Source organism: Episyrphus balteatus, chromosome 4 (assembly GCF_945859705.1).
Source record: "Episyrphus balteatus chromosome 4, idEpiBalt1.1, whole genome shotgun sequence".
Lineage (NCBI taxonomy): Eukaryota > Metazoa > Arthropoda > Insecta > Diptera > Syrphidae > Episyrphus > Episyrphus balteatus.
The window spans coordinates 29627684-29647817 of record NC_079137.1 but is presented as its reverse complement, the minus strand read 5'-3'; the positions used below and the strand labels follow the sequence as shown (position 1 = coordinate 29647817).

General features: G+C 32.5%; 2 protein-coding genes across 2 annotated transcripts in view; both read right to left on the bottom strand.

Annotated features, from left to right (window-relative positions):
- The window catches only part of LOC129920112 (7SK snRNA methylphosphate capping enzyme bin3), a 104424-nt gene that overhangs the window by 14346 nt on the left and 69944 nt on the right, over positions 1-20134 (bottom strand). The window lies entirely within an intron of this gene.
- On the bottom strand, positions 8845-10543 carry LOC129920126 (uncharacterized). Its single transcript, XM_056001338.1, has one exon. The coding sequence runs from the start codon at positions 10541-10543 to the stop codon at positions 9146-9148; it is 1398 nt and encodes a 465-aa protein (XP_055857313.1). The 3' UTR covers positions 8845-9145.

Sequence of the window (20134 nt, the reverse complement as noted above, 5' to 3'; positions counted from 1 at the left end):
AAGTAAACCTGTAGATGATTTGAGGTAAAACTTTTATTTGCGGAAGACGTTTTTCAGAAGTGAATAAGTTGATATTACGATTGTTGGTGGGAAGAATCTTAAGCTAGTGTAGGTCGTAGAGAAATATAAGAATATGATAGGATTATGATATGATTTTAAGAACATTTGAAAGAATTTAGAATTTTAAAAGACGTCATAATGTGAAAACTATCACAAAAGATATTATTTTCTTTAAAATGCATAAGTTTGGCAAAGGTAAAGTTCAGTTCTTTACAAATGGATAATTCCTTTTTACTTTATAAGGTTCAACTATTTCACTATTTTGCAAGATTAATTTTAGGATTGAAATAATACCATTAATAGAAGTTAAATTTCTTACAAAGAAGCTTTTGATAACTCTATAGTAAAGTTATAATAAAACAAACAAAATAATAATGGATCTCTATGTACATTGTACATTGAATCTATCAAAAATTGTGTTTTGTAGTTTAAGGAAGTTGCATTTCATTTAAGACAGGTTTGCCACATTTTTATAAATTTTTTTAATGTGTTTGCTAATTCAAAATTTTTAGAATTGTAGAACTACGGTTTACAAACTTAATAGATTATGAGCCTACAGGTTAATGCTATTGAGGTTAAGTGAAATATGGACTTAAATAAGTCGAATCTGTGTTGACTGCATTAATGGTTTAGGTTAGGTTAGGTTAGGTTAGGTAGAAATGGCTGTCAGGAAAACGACTGACGCACTTAGACCATTTATTGGTCCGTTGTGATACCGTGATTTTGTAAGAAAATTCCTCACTAATTAAACCAGTTGGAGCTTTTAATGAAGCGGTGAAGGTTGAAGATGTCAGTATTGATTAGTTCACTAGTATCTTCTAAGAAATATTTTTCCAAGTATTTTTTACGTCTACTGGAAAGGGCAGGACATGAGCAGAGAAGATGTTGGATTGTTTCTTCTTCTTCCTCATCAAGGCAACTTCTACAGAAGTCGTTAGAGATTACGCCAAGTCTTATGGCGTGTCTGCCTATGAGACAGTGTCCTGTTAAGACACCTATTACAGAGCTGATATGCAATCTACTTAGAGACAATAAATTTTTGATTGAAGGTTTTTGAATGAACAACAACAACTTGTGTGTGTTACACAAGCAGCTGCCCTGCCAGTATTACAAAGCTATACACAAACCATTTCTAATAATAAATTTTTTGATTAATGGTTTAAGATCTCTAAGCTTTTGAGAAATTCCAAAAACTAAAAAGAAAAAATCTTTTACAACTCTTAATCAACATACATACAACATGTTTTTACATCCAAAGTTTAAAGTTCTTATTATCAGAGAGAGATTTTTATTTAATGAGAGAGTTATTAAAAATTGAAAACAGGTCTAAATATGTAAGTTAAAAATAAATATGTGAGTAAAAAACGCTATTTTAAGAGCTTGGTTCAACAAAATTGGTAATAATTCTTGTAAATATTAATTTTTTAGTTTTTTTTGTTATCAATCTAACGGGTTTTGAGAGATGGTCTATTTTTAATATGAAGGCTTCATCAGATCTTCGTACTTCGAATATGAAATCCTAAAGCTCCTAAAAGTAAAAATTGTACAATTTCATTTTTAATGTAAATAATTTGTATTTTTATTTATTTATTTTATGTTCTTTCTTAATAAATACAAGAATTAAGGAACAGCACAATTTCTTGTGAGCGTAGTTAATTCATTGCCGATGTGCTTACCTAAGTGCATAAAACACGTATGTAGATTCCTAATTCTGTACATCACAAATTTGACTAAGGAAGTGCAAAAAATTTACTTTATTTACATACTCGTATATTGGATAAGTTATAAATATTACAAAAAAAAATATGAAAAAAGTGTTTTTTTTTATCGAAATTCATTTTTAAGATGGTTCTACCAAAGCCCAAAAACCTTGTACTTTCAGAGATCTCTAGATTATAAATGTGTGTATATTTGGATCACTCAAAATCCTTAATTTCCAACTTTGAAGCAAATTGATTAATTGATTTTGGGTTGCATTTCGAGATAGAGACGGACAGACGGACAGAATTGCATCCTCTATCTTTGTAATGTCACATTACATCGAGTTCGATTTTTTAACGAGTCCTAAACTAGCCCTAGTGCATGTATATTGAAAGTAAAAAAAAAGACATAATTGCTTTGGTTTAACTTTGCACAAGGTACAATTGTTGATAGGGATTGAAAACATTGTTATGTAGGTACATATCTTTTTTTAACATAAAATTAAATTAGGCTGTTACTTTCCAAGATGTGATAAGAATGTTTGATATCTTAAAAATATCCGTACTATGTAACATAAATTCATCTGATGAAAACGATGGAAAAAAAAACTTTTGGTGTTGGAAAATCAAATTTTCTTGAAAATCGAAATAGTGTTCTTTTTTCTTGTGTGTGTAATCGTTAAATTTTAATAACGTAAATTAATTATAATTGATTTTTTTCAAAACTACCATTTATAAGAAACTAGCTTTACGTTATTCGTTTCAGAGTTCTAATTTTAATTTACTTTTAACATCTATTATACCTTCTGTAAAGTACAGAGCTTTTTACCATATTTTTTTTCTTTTTGGACAAACTCATAAATCCTGCCTTTAATGTTTGTGCTTTTTTTTTCTTATTAAACTAATTTACTCTTTTAATTCTTGTATAAATTGACGATGGGTTCTTTTTGGTATAGCCACATTAAACTGAATCCATTAATAAATACAAAAAAATTCTTTGTCTTGCAAAGATGTTTTGTCTCGAAAGCATTCTAAATTACATAACGAAAAAAAAGAACAACCAGAACAAAAAAAACACAAAATTATGACAGAAAACAATTCATCAAATGTCTAGTCGAGCTAATGAAAGAACACAAAAGCCCATAATAACTGGGCCAATAGGATGAAAAAGGTTTGAATGAAAACCAGCAGTGTTTACATACAAAATTCCACCAAAAGAATGGTCATTCATTATAATGAGAAATTAATTCAAGGTTTTTATTCGAACTTTATTTAAATAAAAACAAGGACGCAATGTATCTCAACTAATCGATTTAAAAGTACTTTCAATTGTTCTCCAAGTAATGGTATCCATCTGTTCATAGTATAAGTGTGTGGAGTACATATAAATGACACGAAAATTAAACCCAACCTCACACTTCAAATAATAGCCGCCATTGGCACCACAATAAGCACCCAGCATAAATGCCTATAAACAGCAAAATCACCCATTTTCCTTGTAACCCATAGGAAAAATGTTGTATCTTGTGTGTTATTTAAGAACTAAATCAAGTTTACATCGTGCGATGTTTGTTGCCAGTAGAAGCAGCTAGCAGCAGCATGCTATAGTGAAGTGGTGATGGTGCCAGTTATGAGCTGCTCACACTCCACATCATCGTTTAAAGTTAAAGTGGACACCACTCAAAGCGCAAACGTCTACCCTCCGGGGCCTGAGGGATGGCGACGGAGGCAAAGAAGGCAGCAGAACATAGCCGACAACAAACAAACAAATGAAGAACGGACAAGCACACTGGGGCAAAAGCTTCCTTAAGCTGACAAACGATTTGAAGTGATTTTAAAATAGAATTTTAGTTCTCATTGGAATTTAAGTTCTCAAAACAATGGAGGAAATTATTAAAATAAATTTGTTGTTAAAATCAGATAAAGTTGACTTTTCAAAATGTGAGATAGAAATTGCATTGATTTTTTTGAAAGTGTGCGTTCAGTTCATTACAGTCAAATTATATTTTCAAATACCGAAAAATCGGTTACTTTGATCCTTTTTTTGATTTTTATTTCAAACAACTGTCAAGAAAGTTGCCCATTGATGAGCCTAGAATTTTTCTGCGTGAAAGCGAGTTGCCCAACTCCGTTTTGCCGAAAACGAAGGTTACGGGGAGAATCTATTATGATATGGGAAGGAATTTCCATTGAAGATAAAAGCGCGATGGATTTTGAGTTGTGAGTGAAGGAGATGAGGGATGCACAATAATAATTAGCCCAATCCATTTAAAACTTGTGCATTATACATAACTTTGAAAAAAGTGTCATACCCGAAACAATGGAAACACTAGATTGCCACAAGAACCAAAATATACTTTTCGGAAGGTTTTTACGGTGCTAAACTCGAATCCGCAGTAAAAAAAATTGATTGGTCTCTGTTTTGGAAATATAACCGTTATATAATGCCAAAACGGCTGTTTTCGGATTTATACTTTAATTTGAATTCTTATAAAAACAAATTTTTTTCTTCCAAAAACAGTTTAAATCTTTCCAATATCTCTTTATTGCTCGAGATATCTTTAGTTTAAGTTAATAAGCCAAAGATTTACTTAACTTAACATAAAGTTTAAGTCACTGGTCAACAATATTTCTGCCGCAAAAACCAAATTATACTTTTCTGAAGATTTAATGGCTGGTGAACTCAAATCCGCAGTCAAAAATATAATGTTAGCCCGTTTTTTTAATATTACCCAATATTTAAAAAAAATTAACGTTTTTATAGATATTACATTTCTTTTATTTAAAAAAATAGTCTTTTAGTTCCGTATTGCGCTCCACTGTATTTGAGTGGGGATAAGGGTAAAGTTTTGCTATTCTTTGTCTCCCGTGTCACATAATTCTTCATAACCTATTGATAATTTATAATAGTTTTGCTTTTATTATACGAACACATACATTTATATGTACCTATAACTGCAAAGGCACTGAAGATTCCCTCATTTGTATTATTGTTGATATTATTTATTTATTCTGGTCTGCTTGCATTAAAAGTTCAAAAAGGATACAAGCTACCGTCCTATCCGTAGAATTTATATATACTATTTTTTTTTTTTCAGCAATCAATTTTGTAATCATTGCCCGATTGAATACAATTAATTAATACTAATTGATGACATGACTGAGCAAAGTATTTTTATATACAAATCAAGTGTTGATTAGAAATCTATGCATATCTATCGCTTTGAAAACAAAACATACACACAAAAAAATATTAATTTAAATTTTCTATTTCGATTCAAATAAAATAGGTGAAACCAAAAACTAAATAATAAATTACACAAATCAAATTGAAATTCGGTCTCGAAATTTAATTTGTATGCATTGAGCATTGCTGCGGCATACCAACCGCATAATACGCTACAATTCTACATACAACCCAACAACCGAATGTGGTCACATCACAAATAAATAAAATTTATAAAAAACAAAAAAAATAAAATAAATATTTATAGGTGGTATAGGCTAGTCTCTCATTTCCGATAGTGTCACCTGTCACATAAATTATTTAGCTGCATTTTGTTGTCTATGATTTGACCCGGATAAGATAATGATCATAAAATAAACAGAATCACATAGTTTATTCAACATTATTTTCCTTATTTGGATCGCTAAAGTTTAAATGCGCTTCGAGTGGTCAAAATATGAATTTAAAGTCAAGTAGAAACAGACGACGAATGACAGCCAAATCCATGGTGTAAGAAGAGAAGGTAGTTTCACGCAAAGAAAGTCTGTAGCGAGAACTGTCAGATGAAAGAAAAAAAGATGACTTCCTAAGTTTTTGACAGCTGCTCTTTTGAAATTGTTGTTGTTAAAAAAATTTGTCTTCGAAATTGTTGTTGCTTTAGACTCTGACAGATTAAACGTCAAAAACTTATGACTCCATTTTTTAAAATGGCTACTCTAATGATATTACATACCTTCTTTTCTTATAACATGAGCCAAACCGATCTGCAAATTTACATTTTTAAGTGTGGACGCCATTTTTCCCTCAAACTTACAAATTACTTGAATTTAATTCTAGCCCAGATTAATAGTGTTGTCTCTTTTTGTCATATTATTTTGAACTATTGTTAATCTGAAGCCTATCTATCCACAGGAGTTGAAACTAATTTTTGAAAAATTTACATAGTTTTCGGAGAGAAGGTAGATTGCCTCATATTTTTTAAAGATATATTTCAGCCAATCTAAAAATAATGGCCACCACCAAACATGAGAGACTTTACTGTATTTTGTTTTCGTTTTCGGAAATCTGAATTTTGTTTTTATATATTTTTACGTTTTTTTTTTTTTTGTCAACGAATTTAGAAGCCAAAGAAGAGAGAGGGGCGTTAACATATTAAAATAGAACGTTTGTGCAATATTCACATTTTTATTATATGGGACGCGGCAAACCGCGAGAGAGAAATAGACGACAGGTGGCGCTGATTGTTATGAAGTGAGTTGACTCAACTGGGTATGCGTGCAGTTAGTTTTATATCAAAGAAAAGAAGCAAAACACAGCTGAGGTTGTGTATATTTGTTTTGTTTTTTTTTTCTTCTTCTGCTTTTTTTGTAGGTACTTTCAAAAGTACATTCAACTTTTTTTTTGTATATTATTTGGGAAGTATGCTGCACGTCAAGTTGGGTCAAGGTAGCATAATGAAAACAGAGAAATACAAACAGAAAAATACCTCGTAAATGTTGAACAATAAGATCCTTGTTGGTTGTTATTGTTTTTTTTTTGTATTTATATTTATATTTATTTTTGTTTTATATTTTTTATTTGGGTTGTTTTTGTCGATTTTTTGTTTGTCGCTCGAGGCATTGTAGGGGACTTTTAGTTTTATTACTTTTGGCAGATTGTGAAGTGATTAAAAATAAATAAAAACAAAAAGCCTGGTGGACAGAAAGTCTATGAAAATTAAAAACTTATAAGAGAAATAGTTGAGTTGATTTATTTCATCGATCTCATACCTAGCCAATGCTTTCTCATTATAGGTACTCTAGCTAAAATATATATACCACCACTTTACCTTGTAATTTGTGCGGTGAAAGTTGAATTGAAGAGTTAGATCAGCTTAGGTTTTTCGCGGAAATATGGGAATAGTTTCCGAAAAACTATAAACTTTTAAAATAAAAATATTATGAAGACATAACCAGACCAAGAGCCCATAGAAAAGTTTTGTCTACCGGTTACCCAAGTAAACGCACCGTAATGCAAGTGTTTTACACTGTCTTAAAGAGACCGACTTACGTTCTATTTACTTCTAAAATTCATAAAGTATATCCCAGTACACGCTTGGGTGAAGGTTGGAGCAACAAAAACCCATCCCTTTGTACTATTATGAAGGTTAAAAGTGTATGAAACAAAATATCTCATTATTAAATCTATAGAATAAGTAACAGTAACTTCTTGCAGTATCTACAGGAATAGGAGATACAACCAAGGCATAAATTGTTCTAATTTTGAGGAATATTTGGGGTAAAATGAAAATCAGTACAAAAACATCATTTCACTTTGTCAGCCTCTATAATTTTTCTCCTAAGCGAACAAAATTTGCTGAAATATTTCTTTAAATGATGTGAAAATGATCAAACTATAAGACCTTATTCAAAAATTACACTTTTTGTCAGTATTCCGGCAATTTTGTCCAGCTATCAACATTTCAAAAGTTTTTCTCAAATTCTGAAATTGTAGTTTTAGTTGTTTATCAACTTTTTTTTTGTTTTGTTTTGGGTTATATCAGAATACCTGCTATAATATGTAATAATGAATGAAGTTGTCAAGCTTTTTCAATTGAATAAAGTTTTTATGACCTGTAGTCCAAAATGCGTTTCGCCAACAGTTGGGCTCATCAGTTAGATGCTGTTGTACCATTTCTAAGACGCAAAGTTTTGGTCGATGATTACCGACACTTATTAAAATAACAGCATAAACATACTGCGAATTTTAATATTTCTAGGGGAATTTGATTATATTCGTGCACCTAAAAAATATATTGCCGATGGTCTGTTATCAAGCTTTTATTATAAGCTTTACTTTTGGTAGAAAGGAGGCTCATCCCTACAAAAAATCTCTAATGCCAACTGCCTGACAGTAATTTCAGTGCGTTTTGAGGTGCCGGAGTCCAGTTTGAGGTCAGGAGGACCTTGCTGGTTCTTTGACCAGAGAAGTTGTTTGACTCCTTCTTTAGTCCCCAACCATTTACAATGTCGAAGAAGTGCAAAAACAGGCGAATTATTGGCGGTACAGATCTCCGCAACTTTCGCACCACGATAAAAATGTATCTTATACATTTCGATTTTGCTAAAAACACTGTGTTTGATTGCCATGCTTGCTAAATGACACATGCCGTCGGCAAGAGCGACGTAGAAAATTGGTGCCTAAGTTAAAATTCTCAAAGACCGCCTCAAAATGCCAATTTTTAAAATTCCACCTAAGCTTTACTGGTAAAACTACCAAATGACTGAAATATGTGAACGTATCATTCGCCACAATCCAACTAGAGATGTTTTTTCTGTTTCAAGTGAATCATCAAAAACATGAAACCATTGGCAGTCAAATGTGACTTCTTTCGAATTCTCATTCAAAGCAAAAAAAATTGAGTTTTATGGCTTGAAGCATCAACTCACATTGTCCCCCATAATCCCTACGGTACTGCAAATATTGGAACTATACGAACGAAGCAAGAGACAACCGGTGCTTTCTAATTTCTCTCATTCTCTTTTTTCAAAAGGACTTCTTTTTCTCTCCAATATTTCTAGAATCTAGATGATATGACTTCTAAAAAAACAAAAACAAAACAAAAAAAAAAAAAAAAAAAAACGAGACAAAAACCAAAGATGAAACACGTTTAACTCTTTGCCTGTGGTGTGTGTTCGGTGTTCCTCATCGTCGTCGTCATGTCCCATTCCCATCTTATAGCATACAAGTTATCGAAGTTGTATTAACTCGATTTAAAAAAAACACAACTGCTTTGGTGGACTAACAAAGAGTGACTTTATTATTTCTTTTACTTCTATTTATAAAACATACAAAAAGATGAATTAACAAAAGCTTGAATAATGTAAATGTTTTAATTTCTAAGAAATTGCAAAATTAACAAATAAAATATTATAAGAATATGTTTTTCATAACAAATAACAAATATGATATTTTTGATAATAAAATAAACAAAATGATGAATTGACAAAAGGTTGATTAATGTAAATGTTTTAATTTCTAAGAAATTGCAAAATTAACAAATAATAATATTAGGTGTCTGCATTGTTAGCAACGGAAGTTGGGTAGGAATGTAAATGGGAATGGGAATGGGAATGTGTCGTGTTAACTCCCCCTTTCTTAAGTATCTGCGTCTCGTAGATTAGATTTTGAGAGTAATTTGTTCTAGTGAATTAATTTGGGAGTTTGGATCAACTACTGGGATGTTTAATTTTAAAGGTTCAAATGAGGAAAGTTGGAGTTTTTTCTTGTTTTTTGATTGTTTTTTCAAAAAGATGAACAGAATTAAGTTGATTGTTGCCCCTATGAGCAGAATAGTTAGGTTTGAAGTTAGGAATAGTTTACTGTTTGAAGAAATAAAGGAAAGTTTTTCTACGTTGTCTAGATGAAGTTTGTGTAGGTATTGTAGGTCGAGTTTTATTTCCCCTTCGGTGAGGTTATTTTGAAGTAAGGGAGGTAGTATATGATATGTTTTACTCTCCCAGTTGCTATACTTTATGTTATCGATTTCGATAGATTCATTGAAAAAATTTATAAGGAATGAACCGTTCAGGTTACGGAAATGTCTGCCGTATGTTATATTACCGACATAATTTGTAAGAAATAAAGTGCTTTCATTGATGAGTTCTATTATTGGCCTATTTTCATAATTAAAGTCACACTTAACTTTTTCGCCATTTAATAGTTTCAGTACACAATCGTCTTTGTTGAGCTTTTGAAGTTGTGATCTTTTACAAAGGATAGTTTCCTCGATTTCTAAACATTTCCCTATTATACCAAACTGGAGATGTTCTGAAATAAATAAATTCGAAAAACTTAAATGAATTCTCTTATTATTCTTTACTGTGGGTTTAACAATAATATTATTAAATGTCGTATCTTCAGTTTGGGGTAAACAAATGACGTAGAGAAGAACAGATTTTTTTACAAGCATCATTGGTTCAGCGTACTCAATGGCTTGAAGCTCGTTTTTAAATGGAAGCGATTCCATTTTAGAAAGGATATCGGAAATTTCGATTTTGCTCAGTAAATTAGAGTTAACAATTCCTCTTTTTGCAAGTTGCCCTGCCAGAACTATTTCTCCTATTTCCTCTTTTAAAAGGCTAAGCTTGTTAAAAATAATCTGTTCATATTTTTCTGTGATATTAGTATTAATTTTGTCGATTATTTTGTTGTATTTGTCAATTAATGTGTCTGTTACTTTGGTTAAATACTTGTTAATATGATATTGTCTGTTGTTGTTGGTGGAGAGCTTGTTGTTTTCGAAGACGATTTTGTCCCAATCCGTCGCATCGGGATTACCTGCTAGCCACTTCCAAGCGGAACCTATCCAGTTGATTGCCCGTTTTTCTCTGTTGTGGGTCTTATCTTGGAGTTGCTCTAATAGGTTTCCTATTTTTGTTTTTTGTAGTTCTATTTGCGGTAGGAAAAGGCTGTTTTTAGGAATATAATGGTTGATGTCCGTATTAATTTTACTAATGACTTCTTCGAACATTGTAAGATTAATAAAATGAATGATTTTATAGTTTCCTGTGGTCATTTTTCCGTTTCCTTGTTTGATTGCGACGAGTGGACTTTGGTATTCGTAGATATTGACTATTGCTCCCACACAGAGGATGCAGTTTAATCTGTAATAGAAGGTATGTTTTTAAGGTGCGATTTATGAATTCGTTTTCCGTTGGTTGTTGTTATTGTTACTTTATTATCTAATCCTACAATTTCTTTATGGTAAACTGGTTTATCTTTGCTTTTTATTTGTTTGTCTCTTTTAAAGACAGTTTCACCATGTTTATAGTTTTCTGGTGGTGACCTTTTTTTGTTATGCCTATTAAGTTGGTTTTTTTGGTTACGAATGATTTCGTATTTAAGATCTGTATTAACTATATTTTTAAAATCAAGTAGGTTCTGGTAATTAATTCTTTGTGATCGTCCGAAAAAAATATCGGCAGGTTTTCTCTTGGTTACCGAATGGATTGAGTTATTGTATCTATCTGTAGCAATGTTAACAATTTCCTTAACAGTTAAGTCTGGAAATTCTTGTTGAAGACATCTTATTATTTCAATAATAGTTGAGTGTACTCTTTCTATTGTTCCGTTAACTTCGCTTTTTTGTGGAGGGGCTAGGTAAACGTTTATGCCAAGACCTTCAATATAATTTAGAACTATTGGACTTATAAAACTGCTTTCATTGTCTGTTACTAAAATCTTAGGAGCAGTGAAGAAATGAATCAATTTTATTATTCTATTCCGGATGTGTAAAGCGGATTTGTTTTTGATATGGAAAAATTTCGTAAATTTGGAGAATTTATCTACACAGGTTATGAATTTTTCTTTTTTAAATTCTATGATGTCCATGTGTAGAATTTCGGTTGGATACGATGGAATAGGGGTGGGCTGAAGATGAGGTTTAGGGGGGTGACGATCGTATTTGTTCGAGCGACAAACGTTACAGGAATTAACGAAATTTTTAATTAATTTAGTCATTTGAGGGAAGTAATATTTTTCAAGAATTTGGTTTTTATTTTCGATATAATTTCTATGAGCTCGTTTATGTTCTTCTTGTATTATGTTAAATTTATTTTCTTCCTTATTTATATCTGTGACTATTCTTTGTGTAATTCTTATTTTATATTGGCTAAATGAGGCTTTATAAATTTCTTGTAAAAGTGGAATGAATTTTTCTGGAATTTTGATACCATTAAGTATATTAGGATTTAATTTTTCCTTTAAGAATTTTGTAAGAGTTTCTTCGTCATAAGAGTGCAGCTTGATATAATGTCTTTGATATTTTGGGTGAGGTTCTTCGTAGCATGTCATTTCATTGCCTTCGGAAAAGATAAGTTGGTTTCTAAAAACGTTAATAGGTGCTTCGCAGTGCGGTATAAGATCACTACTATCTTCTTCAGCACTGTGTTGAGTTCCAGAGGATGAAGTTATAATATTAAGCACGGGGAGTCGCGACAGTGCGTCTGCGACGACATTTGATCGTCCAGGCTTATAGACAAGAATACCACCATACTCCTCTATTCTTGACTTCCATCTTTTTAGTTTTGCGTTAGTATTGCGATTACTCAGCGCGAACGTTAGCGGCTGATGGTCTGTAAAGATTTTTATATTTTTGGCTCCGTAAAGATATGTTCTTAATTTATCGAGGGACCATATTATCGCTAGCATCTCCTTTTCGATAGTTGAGTACCCCTCTTCTGTCTCGGTTAGAGATCTAGATATAAATGTAATGGGTCTTTCTTTCCCGATTTCGCCTTGCGAGAGGACAGCTCCGATGGCGTAGTTGGAGGCATCGGTTGTAAGAATAAAAGGTTTCTCAAAATTGGGGAATATGAGAATATCCGAAGATATAAGCATGTCCTTGAGGCATTTAAATGCGTTTAACGCTTGATCGTCAAGATGGACTTCGACTTTTTTCGACTGATTTGCTTTAATTTGGGCGTTTTCGCCTCTTGTTATATTGGTTAAAGGTTTTGCTAATTTAGCGTAATCTTTAATAAACTTCCTATAGTAGGACGCGAGACCTAAAAAGCTTTTTAGTTCTTTAAGATTTTTTGGGGGTGGAATCTTTTGGATTGCTGCTATTTTTTCAGGATCTGCCCGAATTCCTTCTTGATTGATTATATAACCCAAGAAATTAACTTGAGTTCTTAGGAACTTTGATTTCTCTAAGTTCACTCTAAGATTTGCCTTATCAAGATACGATAAAACTTGCTCAAGATTGTTCAAATGATCAGATATACTTTTGCCGAAGACGATTATATCGTCTATATAGACATAGCATATTTTGCCTATAAGAGGTTTAAGAACGTCGTTAATCATGCGTTGGAATATAGCGGGTGCGTTTTTTAACCCGAATGGCAGACGAGTAAACTCATATTTGCCATTTGCCGTTGAAAATGCAGTCTTTGCTATGTCACTTTCTTTCATCTTAATCTGGTGAAAGCCAGACGTAAGATCAAGGGTCGTGAAGTATTTACTTTCCCCTAAACTTGCAAGAGTATTTGTTATGTCCGGAATCGGATAAGCATCAGCAATTGTTATTGCATTCAGTCGTTTGAAGTCAATAACAAGCCTATATTGTCTTTCGCCTGCAGAGTTGGGTTTCTTTGGAACAATCCAAAGTGGAGAATTGAAAGGACTTTTAGATGGTCTTATAACACCATCAGAAAGCATTTTGCTGATTTGAGCTTCGACTTCTGCTCTTAGGTTAGCGGGGTAAGGGTATGATTTTGTGTATATAGGTTCGGATGAAGTAGTTCGTATTTCAGCACGAACGCTGGTATCTATTGTACCACTGTCTGAGATTGGTCCGAAAAGTTTTTCATATTTGCATAAAAGGTTTTGAATATAATTTTCAGGGTTTATATCAGTTTGGATATTATTTACTTCTTTTGATTGTTTTTCTTTGAGATTAATTTTAATGTTTGGGGCTAAAATAAGCATATTGTTTTTTCTGTCTATTACAGCCTCTAATTGTTTGAGGGTATCATCACCAATAATGCCGTCAAATGATTTGAGTCCTGGAAGGACAAAAAAGTCAAAAGAGGTATTATTGCCGATAGGTTTAAAAAATTGGGCACTAATTTTACGATTTATTTGTAGTTGTCCGGTAGCGGATTGTATTTTGAATGGAGAAGTGACTGGTTTACAATTGTAAGCAATTCTTTCAGATACAAAGTTTTTGTTAGCTCCAGTATCTATCAAGAATTTTAATACTTCACCATCTCTAGTAACATACTCTAGGTATGGTACGCTAGAGAGGCTTCCGTTGTAAAATTTAGCTCTGCTAAATCGTCATTATTGCCATCGTCATCCCAAGTTTCTTGGTATGCTTTGAAATATTCCTCGTTCAATGGATCCTCTTCGTCTTCATCTATAGTGTCTTGATCTGCGATAACGTTTGTTGCAAAGAGACGTTGTTGCTTCCTCGGAAGATTATCAGATCCATTAAATCTTTTTGGCATTATATTATTTTCAGGTCGGTTCATATAGTTGATTTGACGACTTTGAATAGATTTGTCCACGTCCATAGGCTGTGGGGGTTTTGGATTAGTTGGTCTAGGAGGGGGTGAGCTGTTCCATGTTGGTCTTGGAGGAGGTGAGCTATTCCATATTGGTTTTACATAATGCTGGTTGTTATTCATTTGGTTTATAGGAGCAGTAATATTGTTGCTAAAATTTTTCTTATGTATTGAAAAGTTTCTAAAGTTAAGGTTTTGAAATTCTAAACAAGAGGTATAAGCCTCTGGAAGGGTTTGAGGTTTCTGAATCATTAGCATTTTTGATACGTCACCATTGAGACCTCGGACAAAAATGTCTAAAGCTCTGTTCCTATAATTCTCTGTCAGAGCCGTTATGGTCTCCTGAGAATAATCTTCCGTTTTGATTTTGTTTATAAGAAGGGACAATTGATGGTTGACCCGCGCATAAAATTCGTCGATGGTTTTATTCGCTTGGGTCATTCTATTTAGTTCGTGTTCTAAAGTTCTAGAATCACGTTTGTCAGCGTAGTGCAGTGACAGACATTTTTTAATTGTCTGCCAATCTTCGTCAAATATGTTATAAGATATGAGGGCGGCATCGGCCGGGCCTCTTACTTTTTGCCTAATATGTTGTAATATTGCCCTGTAGATAGGTTTATTCTTAACGATTTGGTAATCGTTTAGTATGGACTCCACATTGTGGATCCAAGAAACGTACTGTACTGCATTGCCATCAAAAATTTGAAGGTCTCTTACGCAGTCAGGTAATTTTCTTATATCTTGAAGGTCCTGTTCAGTTTTGGGAATTGGTGAAGTGGTAGTATTGGAAGGATTTTGAGGAGGTGTAATCCTACTTTCGAGCTGGTGTACACGATTGTTCACCAATTTAATTTGTTCAATGTTCTGATTTACAGCACCAACCAGCTGTTTTATTTGCTCAGATAATTCTTCCAGTGTGACAGGCATTTTGGAAAGGAACGATAAAAAATGGGTGGGATTGGATTTTTTGTATAATTGGTTAGGATTTTTTGGAAAATTTTTTTGTTTTTACAGTATTTTTATATTAAGATTTTTATGAGATTAACTTTTTCTTGGAATTCAATTGTATAAATATAGTAGTCAAATAATAATAATAATTTTATAAAAATAAAGGTATTTAATAATTTTTTCTATCGAAATTTATATAGGTATAATATTTATGATAATAATTTTTTTAAATAAGTAATTTTGAATATTGTTTTTATTCTTCAATTGTGTTGTTCTTACAGCATAATTTGCATCATTGGGGTTCCGGTTTTCTCCTTTTTGCGTCAGCTACTAGGGTGCGGTTTCTTCTGGGTAGTCCCACGGTTTGAATGCAACAAAGTTTTTTGTATAGGTACACTGTGCTTTTCGCACTACACTACACTTTATGGTGCGGTTCTTATGTTTTACGCACTAGATTGAAAGTTTTTTTTTAAATTAATTCGAACTTTCACTTGTTCGGTTGTGTTAAGCTTTTACTTTTTTGCCGGTACGCGGTTCGTTACGCAATGTACTTAATGCGGTTCTTATGTAACGCACTTAGAAATCTGCTCGGCTTTCTTAAGCTATTGTGTTTTAAATTTTTAATTAATTTTTTTTCCGGGCGCGCGGTTCTTATGTTACGCGATCTTAATGCGGTTCTTATGTAACGCACTTAGAAATCTGCTCGGCTTTTTTAATTAATTTTTTTTTTTTTTTTTTTTCGGGTCCGCGGTTCTTATGTAACGCGATCTTAATGCGGTTCTTATGTTACGCACTAATAAGCTGCTCGGCTTTTTTAATTAATTTTTTTTTCGGGTCCGCGGTTCTTATGTTACGCGATCTTAATGCGGTTCTTATGTTACGCACTAATAAGCTGCTCGGGCGCCAGTTATCGAAGTTGTATTAACTCGATTTAAAAAAAACACAACTGCTTTGGTGGACTAACAAAGAGTGACTTTATTATTTCTTTTACTTCTATTTATAAAACATACAAAAAGATGAATTAACAAAAGCTTGAATAATGTAAATGTTTTAATTTCTAAGAAATTGCAAAATTAACAAATAAAATATTATAAGAATATGTTTTTCATAACAAATAACAAATATGATATTTTTGATAATAAAATAAACAAAATGATGAATTGACAAAAGGTTGATTAATGTAAATGTTTTAATTTCTAAGAAATTGCAAAATTAACAAATAATAATATTAGGTGTCTGCATTGTTAGCAACGGAAGTTGGGTAGGAATGTAAATGGGAATGGGAATGGGAATGTGTCGTGTTAACTTACATGACGACGCTACATTTGCATATAAGCTATGCTGCTGCTGCTGTTGCTGAGGAGAGGCCGAAGGGGAAGCAACGCATGGTGAACTCTCTCTCCTTAGGCACTTAATATGTTTGCCTCATGCTGAGCTGAGAGGGAGCCAGAGCAATGTTTCGATGATGTTGCCTTCTAGAAATGTGAATCCATCTAAATCACTAACCACAACAACAACAACGACAACAGCAGAAGCAGCACAAGCTATAGAATGGCGGGGCAAAGAATGGAAATGCGATGAACGATGGAAAGCGGGAAGAGATGGGTGGAAATAAATCGCTGCTTATGATAAGCAACCGCACCGCAAGCTCTGTACCCAGCAAGCAAGGGGGCATGTTTTGAATGCGATTATAAAATATTTTAATTAATTGTTTGCTTTGATTTCATTTAGGGCCAATTTTTCAATAGTCAGATAAACCTCAGATAGAGCTTATTCCTAGGAATAAAAGTTTTTTTTATATTGACATTTATTCTTTTAATAGTCTAACTGACGATTGAAAAATCAGGGCTTAATGTGATTTTTTTTTTGTTTGTCTGTTCTGTTGCAGAAAAATATCCCCCCACGTAATTTGAAATCGCCATCCAATTTTACGTGTGCGAGGTGAAGGCAGCAAAGTATATTGTTCACAGTTTTTTTTTCATTTAAGTAGGTGAAATGGTTAAAAGTTAATTTCTAAGTTATCAACTAGCATTCACCTTTTTTGTAACACATCTGCAAATACAAAATTGGAATTCACCGAAATGTATTTGATTTAGAGTGAAACTCATAATTGTCACTTAAATTGAGACTCAACCTCACGTAAGCTGAAAAAAATCTTAAAAATTCGCTCAAGTTTCATAAATAGAAGGCATTTTCAATATCTTAGACACATCTGCAGTTTCATCCTATCTTTCGAATTTGATTGTCGAAGACTCACTAAGGGGACGGCCACGTCCTGAGCGGCTATCCTGAGCGACGAGGTGGCCACGTCCTGAGCGGCAATTTCAAAACCCTGCAAGTGCAAAATTATCGATGAGTATTCGGCTCACACGCGGGAGTCCCAGGTTCGATTCCAAGAAGTGCCTATTTTTTTTTTATTTTATAGTAATTCTATAAATTAAATAAAGTTGGCATGCCATATTGTAGTTCATATATAGATCAACATCAACGCCTAAAACCTAAAAGAATCTAATGACCTGTTTTGGAAAATTTGATTAAAAATATATTTAATTGGCAAAAAATTTCTTTTTTGATTATAAATAATTTTCTGGACCTGGGCATTGCACGGCGCAAACTCGAGGCGTCAACTTTAAAGAGCTGTGGAGCCGCCATTTTTTTGTTTGTTTTTGTACTTCAAAAAAATTGTATCAATACTTCATAATGTCAACATTAGCACATACTTTTCCAAATTTCAATAAATGCTTTCAGTTTTCCAAAAAAAAATTATTGAAAAAGCTGTCGTCCAGAGGGATTTCCCCCCTTAAGCTTAAAGAAATATTTTTCCACCACTTCAATTCGATTGTTTATGTTTTGTCCAGTTCGGTTAAGACCCATGTGTCTACTAAACCTCTACAATACTTATGCATTTAAATAGATGATTCTTTCGTTAATGTAACTTCTTAAATTTGTCTCATATCAGAGATTTTTAAATTTTACAAAAACATGCGCATCGTAATCAAAATGATGGCTTCAAAAATTAATTGGATTCGAAGCTTCTAAAATTAAGACTTTTAATGGCAAATTTTGCTATCAAAATTTCCATCAGTAAGTTAATCGGATATGTTCAAGAACAATTTAAACACTCCGAAATCATCTTACCAAACCACCCCTATTTACCCTGCCCACTATCTAATCCAATACTCGAATGATTCGACTCTATATATAAGATATTGCTACCACCATTTCATTCTCCAAAATCATTTAGTTCTTATGTTTTGAATCTCTGGACGATATAACTAGGAATCACTGACATAAGCCCAATGGTGCATGGGTGATGGTCAATCAATTTGTATCGTCTATCTCTCTGACCCGCCCGTCCACCCACCTACCCCCCGAATACCCTCTTCGCTTGTGTGTCAATAATCCGGTAAATTGGAGAGACGAATGACCACATTGATTTGTCGTTTGTTGTTTGCTGTTAATTATTCTTTGGTTACTTGTGTTTGGCACGACCGTCACATAAAGCGAAGAAAATCGATATCACATCGTGTCAACTAGATTCGATGGCAAAAGCTGAAGCTGAACGCTGAAGTATAGAAGTGGGTGGGGGTCAATATTAGATTGGAAATAAAAATGAGATGTATAGTGTAGGTGTAGGATGTTAAAGCGTAGGAAGGTTGATGGGATAAAGTTTTTTTGTTGTTTTGTTTTTATTATATTTTTTTTTTGTTTTTAATTTATTTTCAACCAGTAGACGATGAGTCGTCGTCACTGTTTGTTTCTATGGAAATACAACTTAGGGGAGATTTCAATTAATTATGATTGTTCAAATGAAAATGATACCTTCCCTTCTTCATATATAAAAAAAACTTTAAGCTTTAAATAAGGCAATTATTTTAAATAGATACATATTCAAGTTTGACATAAAGTTTTTTTATTGTTTTTCAGTAGTAGTACCTACTTGGGCAATTCCAACGTTTCGGGTTCTACATTTGTAGGTAGGTACACATACATACCTGAATGAATTGATATTGTTTAATAACTTTATGAAAAAAAAAATGAAAAATGGCCCAGTCTGTATTTTGTGGCCGAGGACTTGTAGTTTTATCAATTTAACATAATTTTAACAAAAATTTAACTCCGCAACTTTTTTTGGTAGGAGAAAAGACATAGAGACCAAAAAACTAAAATTCGGCTTTGAATATGGACCTCGCACAAAATGTATGGTTTTGAGTTCCCGGTGTATTTGTCTGAATTTTGGTATGTTGGTCAGTCTTCCTGATCAAAAATGTCTATGTTGTATGTTCTCAAATACCAAAACAGGAAGACTACAACACCAACATATCAAAAATTCAGACAAATCCACCGGGAACTCAAATCCATAGATTTTGTGCGGGGTCCTTTCTTGAAACTTTTTAATTAATTTAAAAGAACATTAATTTAGTTTATGAAAATGACCGTCACTTTACCGCCAATGGGCATAGTAACACTTTATTTTATGATTTAAGTAAAAAAAAACTATTCGAATTTTTGAATAGTATCTAAAAATTAAAATAAAAAACTATTTTTTCAACGAAAAAAATTCTGTTCAAAAATTACGCATAACGCGTAATTTTAAATTCTTATTTCTTTGTGTTAAACTTATCCTCGTGGACCAAATAAAGTTATATTAAAGTCAAAACTTACATTATATCATCTTTTGTGGACGCTCGGCTTAACTTTTCTTCAATAGCCATGAAAGGTGTTATTAAAACTTTTTTTCCACGAAAAAAGGCGATTTACAAGCAAGGTATTTATATAACTTTAAATTAATGTTATGATTTTTTTTTTACACAATTATAAAAGTTTTCTTCAGAATCCGCCTCATGTAATCACTCTGTCTGATGTGTAATTATAATTTTGATTGACAACTTTTAGACTTGATAACTTTTTGTTGATTAAAGCTTTTGAAATTAACGTCGAATGACCTTAATAAACGTATATTTATATCCCACATATAATTAACTATCGAATGTTCAAGGCACATGAAATTATACACTATACTGTATAATATATTATGGTCCTTTGAGCAAATAAAAACATTTTCCATATAATGCTCGTAAAATATCAAAGGTTTAAAAAAAAAAGAAATAAAATTATTTTATGTATAAGTTCTAGATGTGTATTTGTATTTG